General features: G+C 46.5%; 1 protein-coding gene across 1 annotated transcript in view; it reads right to left on the bottom strand.

The window, feature by feature from the left end:
* ASCC1 (activating signal cointegrator 1 complex subunit 1) overlaps window positions 1–16,021 on the bottom strand; it is a 72,812-nt gene that overhangs the window by 42,021 nt on the left and 14,770 nt on the right. The window contains exons 5-6 of the mRNA XM_001509366.3: window positions 14,276–14,454; window positions 852–988 (exon numbers count right to left, since the gene is read on the bottom strand). Of these exons, the coding sequence (XP_001509416.2) occupies window positions 852–988; window positions 14,276–14,454 (316 nt within the window). The remainder of the gene's footprint in view (window positions 1–851; window positions 989–14,275; window positions 14,455–16,021) is intronic.

Raw genomic sequence — 16,021 nt, 5'->3', positions numbered from 1 at the left:
ACACAACCTCCACCCTGTTCAATCCAAAACAATAACCCATTTATTACAGCGAGCTCCAGTTCCAGGGGTGTGGAACAAAGAAATCACAAAAGAAACAGCAAGTATTTGGGTCAGTGTTTTCAAGTCTCTCTTACTCTTTATCTTACTCTACCTACCCCTACTCAAACAAAAGCGTTGAAGTTACTTTGGGAGTGAAAGCCACTGTACCAAGTTTACAGCTGAGTTTTAAACTCCCGCACCTGGGACACTTCAAGGGGTGGAATGACAGCAGTGTTTCCCGCCTTCAGAGTCAAATCGGATGGCTTGTCCCGCTCCTCTGCCTTGAACTGCCTCTCACCAGACCATTTCCCTTCAAAGGTGGAAGGGAACTCCACCTGAGACGGTCGTGTTGGCAAAGATTTGAAATGAGCGAGTGCTACTCTCTGGGATGAGTGAAGAACAGAAAAGAAAACCCTTGGCGGGAATTCTTGCTGGACTGCTAAAGCACCCAGGGAAACCACTTTGGAGATTGACAGTTGCACTATCAAAGCAAAATCTATAGATTCGGCACAGTGTGAGCTCATTGCGGGCAGGGAATGAGTCTGTTTATTGTTACACTGTATTGTCTCAAGAGGTTAGTACAGCGCTTAGCACACCGTAAGCCCTCACTAAATACGACTAAATGAACTGCAAAGGAACTTGCAAGTCCACAGCTTTCAAAATCCACTTTGGACACTTTCACGCGGCAATTCCGAGTGCTCCGGATGAGGGGATCACTGTCGTGTTCCAGATACCGTGCTACCTGGGACTCAAAATGGGTTTGGGGTTCTGAAAGATGACTTGCCCTCTCTCCGTGTACTGAGATTACTCACTTGATAAACTCTTCTTTGCACTGCTGTAGTAGGTCTTGCGCCCGCTGAATCTCCCGTTCATTCAAGAGTACTAGGGTCCCAATGGTCATGTGAAGTTTTTCCGGATTCTGGAAGAGGCAACTGTTGACCCCACGATCCTATGGCAAAGAGAAGGGAAGAAACCCAGTCTTTTTGAAAATAAACTGGCCTAAGGACAGATTGGTGTGCACTGAAAAGCACGACGCAGTGCCGAACAATGGGAGCTTCTAAAACTTCATTTCTAACCAGCTTCGGTGACCCCATGACCCAAATTCTCGATATGGGTTGGCCTGGCGGAAACAGCACTGGTCTGGGAGTCAGATGACCTGGGTTCCAATCCCAGCTCTGTCACTTGTCTGCTGCGTGACCTTGGGCAAGTCACTTCACTTCTCTGGGCCTCAGTTACCTCATCTGTAAAACGGGGTTTAAGACTGTGGGACATGGGACATATGGGACACAGACTGTGGCCAACATGATTAGCTTATATCTACCCCAACCGTTAGTGCAGTGTCTGATACATAGTTAGTGCTTAACAAAGATCATTTAAAAAAAAAGTTCTCATACTCTTTTCAGAGAACACCTTTTGGGGAATGGAAGAGAAACTAAGTAGAACTACAACTAACACCGATGGGCTTCCTAATGAAGACTGCCTTTCAGAAAAGTGTTTTCTGTGCAGCAACTCGGAACCTAGATTCTCTGGTACCATAAATGCTTCTTATTCATTCATTTTCATTCTGACAAACCATGGCTTTCCTCATGTTCACAGCCTTCCTAAAATCACACCTCCTCCAGCAAGCCTTCCCGGATTAATCCCCATCTCTCAAATCACATCAGCCCAGCAGCCACCTCAAGCCCTCCCTCTGCACTACTGTACAAATGAACGGTCAACTGTAGAGCTAATAATTTATTCTGATTACTTCATTTAGAAGGATGTTTATGTTTGTCTTCTGTTAGAGTATAAATTTGTTGTGGGCAGGGAATTCTTCTCTAGTACTTTCTCCAATGCTCAAGTGGGAGTTCCAAGAATAATACTAAATTAAAATAGTAATGGTTTTTCAGTATCAACTGTGTGAAGAGTTCTACACTAGGCTTTTAGGAGAGTACACAAAAAAGAAGAAAGACAGTCCCAGCCCTCAAGGCGCTTACTATCTCATCGGAGAAACAGACATATATCAACCGTGGAAGCAGGAGGAAAATACACATATAACTAGTAACAGCAAAAGAAAGAAAAAATAACCTCTCCCAAGGGCTTAATACAGTGTTCTGCACACAATAAGTACTCAGTATATACCACCGATTGATTGATGGAGCGTCTTAGAGCCAAAGGTTCGGGAGCTTCTGTTGATGAAGGAGGAAAATGGCTAGCCTTGGAGATTTCCGACTGAGCGAGATAATGGGATCTGAATAAAGTTTTAGGAAGATGATCAGGGTAGCAGAGTGCACGAGCGAGGGGAGAAGTTGAGACAGGTGGTAGAGTGGTGGAGGGGGGAGGTGTGACTGAGACACTGAACCCAAGTGGTGGCCATAGTGTTGAGATGAAGGGGAAGATATGGGAAAGCTTGTGGTGGGGAAAACCAGCGGGACTTAGAAACAGACTGAACACGAGAAGTTAAAAATCGGAGAGGAGTCGAAGATGACACCAAGGTCTGTGAGCTTCTGGCATAGGGAGGATTGTAGTATTGCTTTTCAGGTCTGGACTCAGGAAGGGTGACCAACCGCCAGAAACGAAACCAGGACATCACTACAGCTTATGTGAGGTGTTCTTGTTTCTTTCGTTTCTTTCATCTGGGAATTTCAAAGACTTTCGCGGACGGTAATTATGAGTCACACTGTCCCCTGCGTGGTAGATAGGACCTGCTTTATTGTACCCATTTTGCAGATGAGAAAATTAAGGAAAGTTCAGTCCCGCGCTGAAAGCCACACGGTAGCAAAGCTGGGAATAGATCTCTGAGTTAAGTTCTTTTCCCATGACCTTATCCCTAGGTTTGAACCTCTGATCTGCAAATCCTAAAGATTAAAATTTGCGCTCAGATTTCCAAAACAGCTTTCATGATAGACTCTCTGCCTCTTGCCTCTCCCCACTCTAATCTACCTAATCTATTTTACACACCCAGAATGGAGAATGCTTCCTAAAGGAGTGTTCCGGCCCTGTGCTTCCCAATAATTAGTTGCCCACCCTTTAAAACACCTCCAGGCTCACCTCCTCACCCTCCATCACCCACCACACTCTCCTACCCCTAAGGCACCTATCTCACCTGCCCCCCTTCTTTGCAACCCCTCCCTCCTGCAAAATCTCCCACTCCCTTCTGCATTTCCCTGACTTGCTCCTTTTTGCTATTCCTCCCTCCCAGCCCCACAGCACTTATGTAGGGATCTGCGATTTTATTTATTTGTATTGATGTCTGTCTCCCCCACCCTTCTTGGCTCTAAACTCACTGCGGGCACAGAACGTCACTGTTTGTTGTTGTATGGTACTTTCCCAAGCACTTAGTACAGTGCTCTGCACACAATAAGCACTCAATAAATACGACTGAATGAATGAACTAAAATGTTTACTCATTTAATGGTATTTGACCTCCTGTGTACAGTATACTGTATTAAGTACTGGAGAAAAAAATAATAGATTAATGAGATTTAGACACAGTCCCTGGCCCCAAAGGGGTTCAAATCTAGAATAAATCTTACCCCCTCTTCCATGAAGCCCCTCCATATTCACCTCACCTAACCCCATCCACTACAATTGCTCCAGTGATCTTTATCTCTGAAAACTGTTTTTATGGTTTAAGCATCTTTATGTTTATGCAGTTGTCCTGCCTGCCTGCAAGGTAGTAAATTCCTTCTAGGCAGAGATTCCCTACGTTTTCTCTAGGCAAGGATCATGTCGCAGCATCAGACAAAGTGCTACGCATACATGGGGCATTCAAATATTAGTGTTGAAAACTTATAAATCTAGAGAATCAGAGTGGCCTGGTGGAAAGATCACAGGTCTGGGAGTCAGAGGACCAGGATTCTATTACTGGCTTTGCCACTTATCTGCTGCTTGACCTTGGGCAAATCACAACTTCTCTGGGCCTCAGTTTCCCCACCTATATAATGGGAATTCAATACCGTTTCCCCCACCTAAGACTCTCGGCCCCATATGGAAAAGGGACTGTGTCCAACCTCATTACTCACTCATTCATTCATTCAATCGTATTTATTGAGCGCTTACTGTGCGCAAACCACTGTACTAAATGACTGGGACAGTACAGTACAACAACAGAGACATTCCCTGCCCACAACAAGCTCACAGTCTAGAGATTATCTTGCATTGACCTCATCAGTGAAGTAGAAGTTATGATATTTATTAAGCACTTACTGTGTGCGGGGCTTTGTATGTGTACTGTTTATGCACACACCTATCTGTGCATAGGGAGATGCACATTGTTATCTCAGATATTTTTCTCTGTGCGTTAATGAGAGTTTAGCTATTTTTACATCTGTCTGTAAGGCCCAACGACTTGTTGAAATCATTAGGACCAGGCCATTATTGAGGTGTGGCTTTCTATGAAACCCTCTTTAATTGGTCACCCTGTGGGAAAGCAGGCCCGATGCAAGCTTCGACTTCATTCTTTAAACACTTCATGCCGGTCTGAATAATTCCGGAGCCACCTGACCAGATGGACCGGCTGGGGGAAGTCAGAGACGATTCTTCCCCAGCCAAAGGATGGATGGCAGTGATTAAAGGAAGAAAAAGAAAAAAGTTCTCTCCCCAACTGGGAGACTAAAAAAAAAAGAGTTTCTTCAAAAACCAGAAGCCCAAAAGTAAATTTACAGTAATAACCCCAAATACCAAGAGTTATTTTCCTAGGAGGATCCTGCCTAAATTTAATTTCAATTCAAACAGGATAGGAAGGAGAGTGAAGGTGTGGGGAGCAGAAGAGGGGGCATGGGAAGAAGGGGAGCTTGGGGAAGAGAGAGTCAAAGGATCAAGAGGAGGGAGATGAGGAAAGGGAGTCTTCAAGGACCAGAAAGGCTGAAGGCAGCTGAGAAGGGACTGGGAAGTCTGAAAACTACCGGGAACAAAGAAAACCAACTCAAAACAAAAATGGATCCAGATGAATGCGTAGAGAAAAAAGAAGAGAAAGAAGTGAAGGCCCCTACAGATTATCTGTTGCAACTAGTACATTCTGAAACCTTGAGCTTTGGAGGCTTTGGAAACTCACCAATCTAGACAAGTCTGGTTCACAGCCAAGCAAAACATAGAACTCAGCTATACAAAAGCACAGACGGGAGAGGAAAATGACTGAAGTTCAGAACAAGGAACAGACAGAAAACTGACAGACGAAGAGAAAAGGAGAAGCTGCACAAACTCGTGCCTTTCAGGAAATTCTTAGTCATAAAAATTAAATTTAGTCTTCAAATATAGCAGGTGATTTCAAGAACCTAGGTGATTTTAGCTACTGTAGAAGCTAAGTTTTACTTTGCTTTCCATTGCCACTCTCTGCAGGCTGAATTTCCTGTATTTACATATGAAGTCACTGACCCTGGGTGATTCTTTCCTGCATAAATCTCTAGAGCAACTAGGACTGCATCCTCTTCACTCCCACGAGGCTACAGGGAGTAAAGACCAATTTTAATTTCTTTTCTCAGGGGGCTCAATCACGCCGGGCCTTTCCCCATAGCATCGGGACAGACTGAGCCAAAACCCCTCGGCCTTACATCTCGAGGTCTGGTCAGACCTCACTCCAGAAGGGGAAGGCATCAGCCAGGATCACTGGACTGTTGCCATTCTGGAAAGAATCAATGTGGAGAGTCCAGAGGGATTTTCAACCCCAGCTCAATCAATATTTTTTAACCCCCTTTTTTCTTTTTTGGCGGGGGTGGGGAGAGGTGATCAACCTGGAAAGAAGAGAAAGTCAAACGAGAGCTTCTTCTAAACACCAGATGCTAAGCCTGAAATTGGCCTGAGTTGGATAGATGCACCCCAACTACGATAAAATATTTTATCAGCCACTTTCTAACTTCCCAATCATGGTGATGCAGGCTGATGTCACCTTTCTTGTCCATCCCCCCAGCTTCTGACTGACCATTAGCACTCCTCCCATTACCAATGCACTTCATTGATTTCTTTTTTAAGGAGGCAATCGGGACTCTGCTGGGGCATTACCGCTGCTCCCCTCTCATGCCCCCACTTCGGCACGAGCAATTATGCTCCGAGCCAATCCTTAAATAAATCCATTCTTACCAGTCTCCCTTTCCGGCTGCAGTTTGGGAAAGCTGGTATTTAGCTGTCTGCTCAGTGATCCATAAGGGAAAAGGACATTCCCATACTAAAACCGGATCGTATTTCCCTTCTTTCCTACGACCAAAGCCCCTGCTCCCCAAATGTACCACTTCCTCAGCTGTATCAGCACTGAGCATTTTCTCTATTTGTTACTGATTTTCTCCCCACAGTAAGCGCTCAATAAATTAGATTGAATGAATCAGTGAATGAATGAATTAATGATTTCAGTAGCCACTTGAATTTTTTTATATCTGCTTTGTGCCTTCCACAGTGGGATATTCAGGGGTCGCCTCTCAGTGGCTCTTCTGCCCGTCACCTGACTGTGGATGAAAACAGACACCACACCCAAAGGAACCTGTGTAATTCCCTAAATCCTTGTCTGCCACCAACCCGAACATCCAAATCCTTGGGCTATTGCAGGGAACCCTAAGGGGGGGTTCACAGAGGGGCCCTGTCAACCATTCCCTTCTCATCCAGAACGCTCCCCTTGGTTGGGGTGGTTCTAGTGGGCTCTAGAAGGAAGATTCTGAAATCTTCCCGCAACCCCTGAGATGAGGAAAGGAGAAGTGGTTCAGCCTGGACTCGATCTGAACACTGGAATGGACGGGGAAGGGGAGGAGGAAGAGCAGAAAGGAAAGTAGTATGATTAACCAAGGTTGGGGGGTTGATAGTAATAATAATAATAGTGGTATTTGTTAAGCGCTTACTATGTGCCAAGCACTGTTCTAAGCGCTGGAGTAGATACAGGGTAATCAGGTGGTCCCATGTGGAGCTCAAAGTCTTCATCCCCATTTTACAGATGAGGCTCCCGAGGCCCAGAGAAGTGAAGCGACTTGCCCAAGGCCACACAGCAGACGAGAGGCAGAGTCAGGATTAGAACCCATAACCTTCCGACTCCCAGGCCCGTGGTCTATCCACTACATCAAGTTGAGATCGAGGAGGTTAAAGGGCCTCCCTTCCTCCTGAAAAGTCCACTGTTGGCCAATGAAGAGAGGATCGGAGAGTCTGGCACTCCAATAATTGTATTTAATAGTAATAACTGCGGTATTCGTTATGTGCTTATTATGTGCCAGCTGTTGTATTAAGCCCTGAGGTAGATAGAAGATAATCAGGTTGGACAGAGTCTCTATCCCACGTGGGGATCCCAGACTAAATAGAAAGGGGAACAGCTAATGAAACCCCATTTTACAGATGTGGCAACTGAGGCCCAGAGAAGTAAAGTGACCTGCCCAAGGTCACACAGCCAGCAAGCTGTTTTATCGTGATAATGTCTTGTACTTGCTTCGTTCTGTCCCGCTCTGCCGTGTGTCTCCCCCGATTAGACTGTGAGCCCGTCACTGGACAGGGATTGTCTCTATCTGTTGCCGAACTGTCCATTCCAAGCGCTTAGTACAGTGCTCTGCATATAGTAAGCGCTCAATAAATACTATTGAATGAATGAATGAATGAAAGAGGTGGAGCCAGCATTAGAACCCAGACCCTCTGACTCTTGGACTAGCCCCTACTGCAGGCCTTATTATATCAAGGAGTGGGAAATCTCTGTTCTAATAATAATAATAATAATAATAATAACAATGGTATTTGTTAAGCACTTACTATGTGCCAAGCACTGTTCTAAACGCTGGGGTAGATACAAGGTAATCAGCTTGTCCCACGTGGGGCTCAAGGCTTAATACCCATTTTCCAGATGAGGTAACCGAGGCACAGAGAATAATAATAATAATAATAATAATGTTGGTATTTGTTAAGCGCTTACTATGTGCCAAGCACCGTTCTAAGCGCTGGCGTAGATACAGGGTCATCAGGTTGTCCCTCGTGAGGCTCACAGTCTTCATCCCCATTTTACAGATGAGGTAACTGAGACACCAAGAAGTGAAGCGACTTGCCCCAAGTCACACGGCGGACAGGTGGCGGAGCCGGAATCAGAACCCACGACCTCTGACTCCTAAGCCCGGGCTCTTTCCACTGAGCCAAGCTGCCCCACCACTCAGAGACCGACGACGAGCCCAAACAGAGGCTGAAGGGAACGTTCCTTATTTCCATCCGCTTCTTGCCCCGGCCTCATCCCTCCTGCTACGGCTTGTTCTTCCTGAATGTCATTCGTACCCTAAAGCCAGGAGAGTCAGGTTTCTGCAGCTGAAACGCTCTCCCACAGTTGCCCCTAGAGAGGACCGCCTCAACCCATCCTCCGTTGCTTGCCAAGGACGGGACTGGGGGCCAAAGACACCCACCGCTCTTTGCCGCTTAGCTCCCCATAGGTGAGAGTTAAAATCCTCGTACCTCTGGTGCAATGCACCAATTCTCTAACCGTACCTTCCTCCACTGCTGCTTTCTGGCCCCAATTCGGGCAGCGGATGATCGTAAGCTTAACCGGTCCCATCTAAGGATTTCTCCCAACCAGGGACAAATGGCCGATCTTCGAGCTGACACAGCCCCCGGGACAGCCAAACGGGGCTCTCCCTATTCCCCGCCTTAATGCGGTCGAGTCCTCCGGCTCCCTTCCGACCGGGGAGAAGTCTCGAGTTGCTCGCCGAGCCTGCTGCTTCTCGCTATTCCCCAACCCCCATCCTGCAGTGCAGAAGCGGAGTTTGGTGGTCAGAGTCATTAGCTGTGCCCCTCCTGTTTGGGACCAGCATATTGCAGCAGGGACAGAGACACACGCGTCTTCTCTAACTACAGCCTATTCAGGTTCTCCGGGCAGCGGGACAGATCCCCTGTTGCTCCAGACGGATCTATACGCTTTTCCGAGCGCTCCACCGCGCACCGTTTGGAATTACCGTTTTTCATTACTGATCTGCTCTCTACCGGACCGTGCTGAGAGATAGAGTGGAATTATAGTGGCATTCTTGGCTAGAGAATGACCGAGAGACATATAGGGATGCAATATACTTTTTGAACTGACCGGCAGGGCCCTAATGTTCGAGATGGGCGAGGAGAAAAATAAAGGCAGTACATCTTCGGATCACACGCAGTTGAAGATCACCCTACAGAGGTCTGAGAGTGACTAAATCCTTCATTAAACAGAGAGGCTCGGGGAGCTGGAGCGCGACGATCACGATAACGGCTGTAGTCAAACTAAATTTCAAACACCACCGACAGGTGCCAGGGAGCTCGACTTCAGGAAGGGCGACGCAGAAACGGAAAAATAAAAAAAACCGACACCCACCGTGGGGGCAGACGGGGTTGGAAAACGGTCAAGAGGCCTGTCCTTTTCAAAGAAAAAGGGTGGAGGAGGGAGGAGAACCTACTTCCACAGCCTAGCAGATTTCAATTTCACCACCTGCACTCTGGTCGGGACTATTCAAAGGAACGTGTGGAATTAGAGGTGCACCGTTAGATAACGGAGACCCCGGAGTGATCGCGCAGAAAACCTTATGTTGCAGTAACCCTGTTGCTCTCAATAGCTCCAAGAGACTTGGCAGACCAACTCAGGAATACACAAAGGAGTATGAAGCGACTGAGTCATCCCCTTGCAAGCCAACGCTGGGCTAGGACAGGAAGTTGAGAACGGAACCTGGTCCAAATGAAACAGACCAGGGTGGAGGCCTTCATTAAGAGAAAAATCCCAAACTGGAATCAAACCCGTAACTTCCCTTGGGTCTTTCCTGGCCATGACTTCTGAATGGCGACTGCCCAAAGTGTGGGAATGGGTGGGGAAGAGGGCAGGGAAGGAGTACCTTTGGGCCAAATAGGCAAGAGCTAAACCCATTATTCTTTCCAGAAAGAGCCTTGGACAGGTCCTAAGCCTCCTCTTTGAGAAATATGATGGCTCAATAGCTCCTTTTATCATCCCGCCCTCCACTGAAAGTGCGTTAGCTCCTCTGTGCTCGAATAATCAGATTTGCCAGAATTCAGTGGAATGCCTCCTTCCAGCAACACCGCAGCACACGAGGCAGGAACAAACCAAAGGGGCCGTAAATCTGTTGGCCCGCTTAGGAACTGAAATTGGTTTTGTAGAAAGGGAAGAGCCAATATTGGGAAGGGGAAAATGTCAATCTTCTGAAAGGGGAAGCCACCAGAAATAACCCCAAAAAGGGAAAAGTGGTGACTCAGGGAGGAATATGACTTCGCCACCGAGATCTGGTTTTGCTGTCAGGCCACTGGTGACCGAGAGTCAAAGCTCATTCGTGTCTAGACGCGGCCAAATATGAAATGAGTTGGGATTTCGGTGTCATTTCATTTCCGCCGGTCCGATCCTTCCGTTACAATCATGGACAGGAAGAATTGGATGTGTGTGTCCCTACAAACCTAAGATTTTATATCCTGGCTTGACTTCGGCATCGCCCTCCTCACCGACCTCCCGGCCTCTACTCTCAACCTCTACTCCTTCCCCTCTCCCACCCAACTTCACCCTGCGGCCCAGAGTATTTTCCTAAAACTTCTTTCTCCTCACTTCTCCCCACTCAGAAATTTCCAATGGTTACTCACTCCTCTCCCTATCGAGAAGAAACTCCTGACTCACTGGCTTTATGGCACTCAGTCAGCTCTCCCCCTCCTACGTATCCACCCTCTTCTCCCACTACACTCCGGATCACCCACTTCTTGCTTCTCAAGCCAACCTACTCACTGTGCCTCGTTCTTCTCTCTCCCACCACTGACCTCTCACTCAACTCTCCATTCTGCCTGGAATTCCCTCCCTGTTCGCATCTGGCAGACCACCACTCTGCCCATCTTTAAGGTCTGTATGGAATTACATCTCTCCCAGGAAGCCTTCCAAGTTTAACTTTTCATCTCTCTCAACTTCCAATTTAGCACTTTCTTGCCACCCCAGCACTTGGTCACACGGCCCAACTCCAGCCCTCCAAAGCACTTATGTACTCTATTACTTTCTCTTAATTCTAATTTATTTTATCATCTGTCTCCCCTGATAGATTATAAGATTCTTGAAAGCAGAAATCTTATCTACTCATCTACTATACTCTCCCAAGTGCTTAATAACAATGGTCTGCCCACCATAGGTTCTGAATAAACCGACTGCAGCATGACCTAGTGGACAGAGCATGGGCCTGGGAGTCAAAAGGACCCGGGTTCTAATTCCGACTCTGCCACTTGTCGGCTTTGTGATCTTGGGCAAGTCACTTAACTTCTCAGTGTCTCAGTTACCTCATCTATAAAATGGGGATTAAGACTGTGAGCACCATGTGGGACAGGGGCTGAGTCCAACCTGATTTGCCTGTATCCACCCCAGTCCTTAGTACGGTGCCTGGCTCACAGTAAGCGCTTGACGAATGCCATTTCAAGGCATTTTATAAATACCGTATTAAGAGATCATGAAAAACCCATGGGGTTGGACATCAGACCTGGACGTTTCAAGGATTTTTTACCCCTCACCTCCCATCTTCTGTCACCCAAAACCAGTGCTGGACACCCTGTTCACTCCCTGCCCATGCTCTAGATGTCTTCCCAGAGCTCAAGGACTCAAGGGGCTCAAATTTGCTTCCCTCTCAGGTAGAGAATATGGTGCCCTCAACTCTGCATTTTCTAAAAATCTGTGAAAGAGTTAACAGAAGGGGAATGGCTCTTTACTCGGGTCCTCTTTCCCAGTGTTTCCGAATACTTTCACACCTGATTTACAGGGAGGGAGGGAACACTGTCAGGAGGGAACCAGAGGAAAGTATTTCTGAGTGATAAATGCTGGTGTGACGTTTTGACCTGACAACTCATTTCTGGCTGAGTTTTAAAGTCATCGTTCAATATTTGCTCACTATCAGTCCATATCAGAGGTGAAAAAAGCAGAAGCACGCTAATTTCAATCCGCTTTACGCACACCAGACACTCACAACATGCTCAGCAAAATACAAGGTCAGGAGTTCTGTACTGAATGCTTACAGTAAAAAATTTTAATCTACACTTTGTCTTTTAATCACTCAGTGTCCTTCTGAGCCCCATGGATATAAAAACTATCAGCAGTGGGTACTTTTTTTTTTTAATTCCCCATTCTAAAAGTCTCCATTGTAACTCACAGCCCTAACAGGGCTGATTGTAATTCTTATATGACAGATTTGAGAAGTTTCCTTTTTAGGGGGGGTAAGCACACTCAATTGTGGATGTTGGATTTATTAAAGTCACATTGTGACACTTGTAAATGGACAACCAGATAAAGGAACGCTTGACTTTCCACTGCATTCAGCCAACTCACATCAGACCTTTTCCCCTGGTGCTTTCCTTCTTGCCTATCCAGCTGATTGCTTAGTGATTCCCCATCTTCAAAGCCTTATTAAGGTCACATCTCCTCAGAGAGGCATTTCCCAATTAAGCCCTCTTTATGTTGGTATTTGTTATTTGTTAAGCGCTTACTATGTGCCGAGCACTGTTCTAAGCGCTGGGGTAGATACAGGGTAATCAGGTTGTCCCACATGAGGCTCACAGTTAATCCCCATTTTACAGATGAGGTAACTGAGGCCCAGAGAAGTGAAGTGACTTGCCCACAGTCACACAGCTGACAAGTGGCAGAGCTGGGATTCGAACTCATGACCTCTGACTCCCAAGCCCAGTCTCTTTCCACTGAGCCATGCTGCTTCTTTACCCTGGCTCCCTCTCCCTTCTGTGTCACCTCTACACTTAGAGAAGCAGCGTGGCTCAGTGGAAAGAGCTTTGGCTTGGGAGTCAGAGGTCATGGGTACTAATCCCGGCTCTGCCGCTTGTCAGCTGTGTGACCTTGGGCAAGTCACTTAACTTCTCTGGGCCTCAGTTACCTCATCTGTAAAATGGGGATGAAGACTGTGAGCCCTACGTGGGACAACCTGATGACCTTGTACCTACCCCAGCGCTTAGAACGGTGCTTGGCACATAATAAGCGCGTAACAAATACCAACATTATTATTCTTATCTGTGATCTTTGGGCTTTAGATATCTGCCCCACCCTCAACCCCACAGCAATTACGTACGTATCTATAACTTACACATAATAAATTATTTATTTATATTAATGGCCGCCTCCACCTCTAGATTGTGAGCTCGTTGTGGGCAGGAGTGAGTCTGTTTGTTGTCACGTACCCTCCCAATCACTTAGGCGACAGCATCGGGTAGTGGATAGAGCAGAAGCCTGAGAGTCAGAAGGTCATGGGTTCTAATCCTGACTCTGACACTTGTCTGCTGTGCAACCTCGGGCAAGTCACTTCACTTCTCTGGGCCTCAGTTCCCTCATCTGTAAAATGGGGACTGAGACTGTGCACCCCATGTGGGACAGGGTCTGTGTCCAATTCGATTAGCTTGTACCTATCCCAGCACTTAGAACACTGCCTGGCACAGAGTAAGCGCTTAACGAATACCTTAATAATAGTAATAGTAATAGTACAATGCTTTGAACGCAGAAGGTGTGCAATAAATACGATTGAATGAATACTCTCCCAAGTGCTTAGTACAGTTCTCTGCACACAGTCAGCACTCAATAAATATCACCGACTGATAGACCGCTGCACAGACTCACACAAACATTTTTTATTTCTCTGCCTTGAGAGTTTCCTAACCAGGTGGTCAGGCTGGTCTCAGCTACTCAAAAGCTCATTGAAACTTTCACCAGCCACAACATTTTCGATGGCCCTGCCCAAGGTCAGCAATGACAATCCACACCCAACCGCTCCTGCCGTTCTCACCAAAGCCAGGTTAGCCTGCTCTGGTGCCAACCGTCAGAACTCTTCGAAAGATGTTTTAATGCACATTCCCAAGAGAGCCTAACAAGATATCATAGAAAGGAGAAGCTGAACTCAGCTCCGTTTCTTTTAGCCCCTGTGACTCGCTGTTATGGACAGAGGAGAAAGTCTGAGGATTGCTCTAACTGCTTTCTGCCACTCGACAAGCAAGATTTCTAAATTCACCTCTGGCTGCACTTGCTACTTTCTGCTTCATTAACTCGCCCTCTACCTAAAGCCAGAACCTTCTCTATAACTGTAATCCCTCAAATCATCAGAGTAACATCAACCCAGGACCTCTCCGTGCCAGAGCGCAGAAAGCTAACCTTAAATTCCCTAATCCGGACCGCCTGTAACCTCTCCGCTCTTCCCAGTCCGCTCCCTAGCTGAAGGGTTCTCATCCTGCCGGTATTTTCCCCCATCCTTAGGCAGACCAGCTCTGCTAGGGGTGGGAAAAGTCCTTCCGACGTTTCTGACCTTAACCGTTTCTCAAGAGCATTGCTGCCTACCTTGGAGCAGCTCTCTAGGACCTTCTCCCGGAACTCCAAGAACCCTTTCTGGACCACGGCTTGGTTGAGGGGGAAGGAGAGAAAGTGGGTGAAGGGCTGCTTTCTGCGGAAACTCTCCATCAGCACGTCGATGCGAGTTCGGGCTGAAACGACGCCGGCATGCTGCTGGCCTGTTATTACTGTAGGCAATAAGCAACAAGTTAATCTATCTGCAAACAGGTCGCATTCACCACCTGAAACAGGGCTCGTTCTGAAAATAGAAGCCTGGTGGCATCTTACTTAGGGGGATCTCACAGCACTTATACACATATCTGTAATGTATTTATTTACATTGATGTCTGTCTCTCACCCTCTAGACTGTAAGCTCGTTGTGGGCACGGAAGAATGTGTCTGTTATTGTTGTTTTGTACTCTCCCAAGTGTTTAGTACGGTGCTCTACGTACAGTAAGTGCTAAATAAATACGATTGAATGAATAAATCTCAAGGGTGGAAACTAATTCGTGGATTCTCTCCAAAATCACTCCCACACTTCCTAACTTGGAGACGCAGCACAGCTTCATTCACTCATTCATTCAACAGTATTTATTGAGCGCTTACTATGTGCAGAGCACTGTACTAAGCGCTTGGAATGGACAAATCGGCAACAGATAGAGACAGTCCCTGTCCATTGACGGGCTTACAGTCTAATCGGGGGAGATAGACGGACAAAAACAATAGCAATAAACAGAATCAAGGGGATGAACATCTCATTAAAACAATAGCAATAAATGGAAAAGGCTTAATGGAAAGAGCCCGGGCTTGGGAGTTGGAGGTCATGGGTTCTGATCCCGGCTCTGCCACTTGTCAGCTCTGTGACCTTGGGCAAGTCACTTCATTTCTCTGTGCCTCCGTTACCTCATCGGGAAAATGGGGATGAAGACTGTGAGCCCCACGTGGGACAACCTGATTACCCTGTATCTACCCCAGCACTTAGAACAGTGCTTGGCACATAGTAAGCGCTTAACCAATACCAACATTACTATTAGTAACTTGGGAATTGGGCAGCACCAGTGAAGTGGGATAACTGCATACCGATTCAATCAGGTAGAGCGAGTGTGCAAGCAGGAACTCAAGAACAAACACCGTGATGGGGTCACTCAAACGTTCTGATGGGGCTTACCTCTAGACTGAAAGTTTGTCCTCTAGACTGTCATTGTGGGCAGGGGACGTATCTACCAACTCTGTTATATTGGACTCTATCAAGTGCTAAGTACAAATGAGCACTCGATAAATCAATCAATATTATTTACTGAGCGCTTCCTATGAGCAGAACACTGTACTACGAGTTTAGGAGAATAAATACCACTGATTGAATGACTGATTCATGCTCAGATAGAGAAGTCCCTCGGCACAAGGTTATGGGAGAAGGAGAGACGAATTTATGCTGTCTCATAAAAGAACACTTAATAATTAAAAGGGTAAAGGCTCGAGGGAAAAAAAAAAGAGGCAGGAACAGAGGGGAAAAATGTATCTCTCTCAATTTTTCTGGGTTTTTTTCAAGCTTTCATTTCTCTCTCTTCCTGATGTCTCCCATGACAAATAGGAAGAATATTTTCTTAAACTATTAAAAATAAACTGGCATAAGTCACACCTGGGATTTTTAAACTGAGACTGGACTCTAGTGGAAAGAGAAACCCTGATCTGGATATGCCAAACTGGATGACCGGCCAGGTCTTTTTCATCTTGAGTTTGATTGAACCCAAATTT

Source organism: Ornithorhynchus anatinus, chromosome 3 (assembly GCF_004115215.2).
Source record: "Ornithorhynchus anatinus isolate Pmale09 chromosome 3, mOrnAna1.pri.v4, whole genome shotgun sequence".
NCBI classification, from domain to species: domain Eukaryota; kingdom Metazoa; phylum Chordata; class Mammalia; order Monotremata; family Ornithorhynchidae; genus Ornithorhynchus; species Ornithorhynchus anatinus.
Note: the sequence above shows the minus strand (reverse complement) of the source record. Positions and strands in the feature narration are given on the sequence as shown.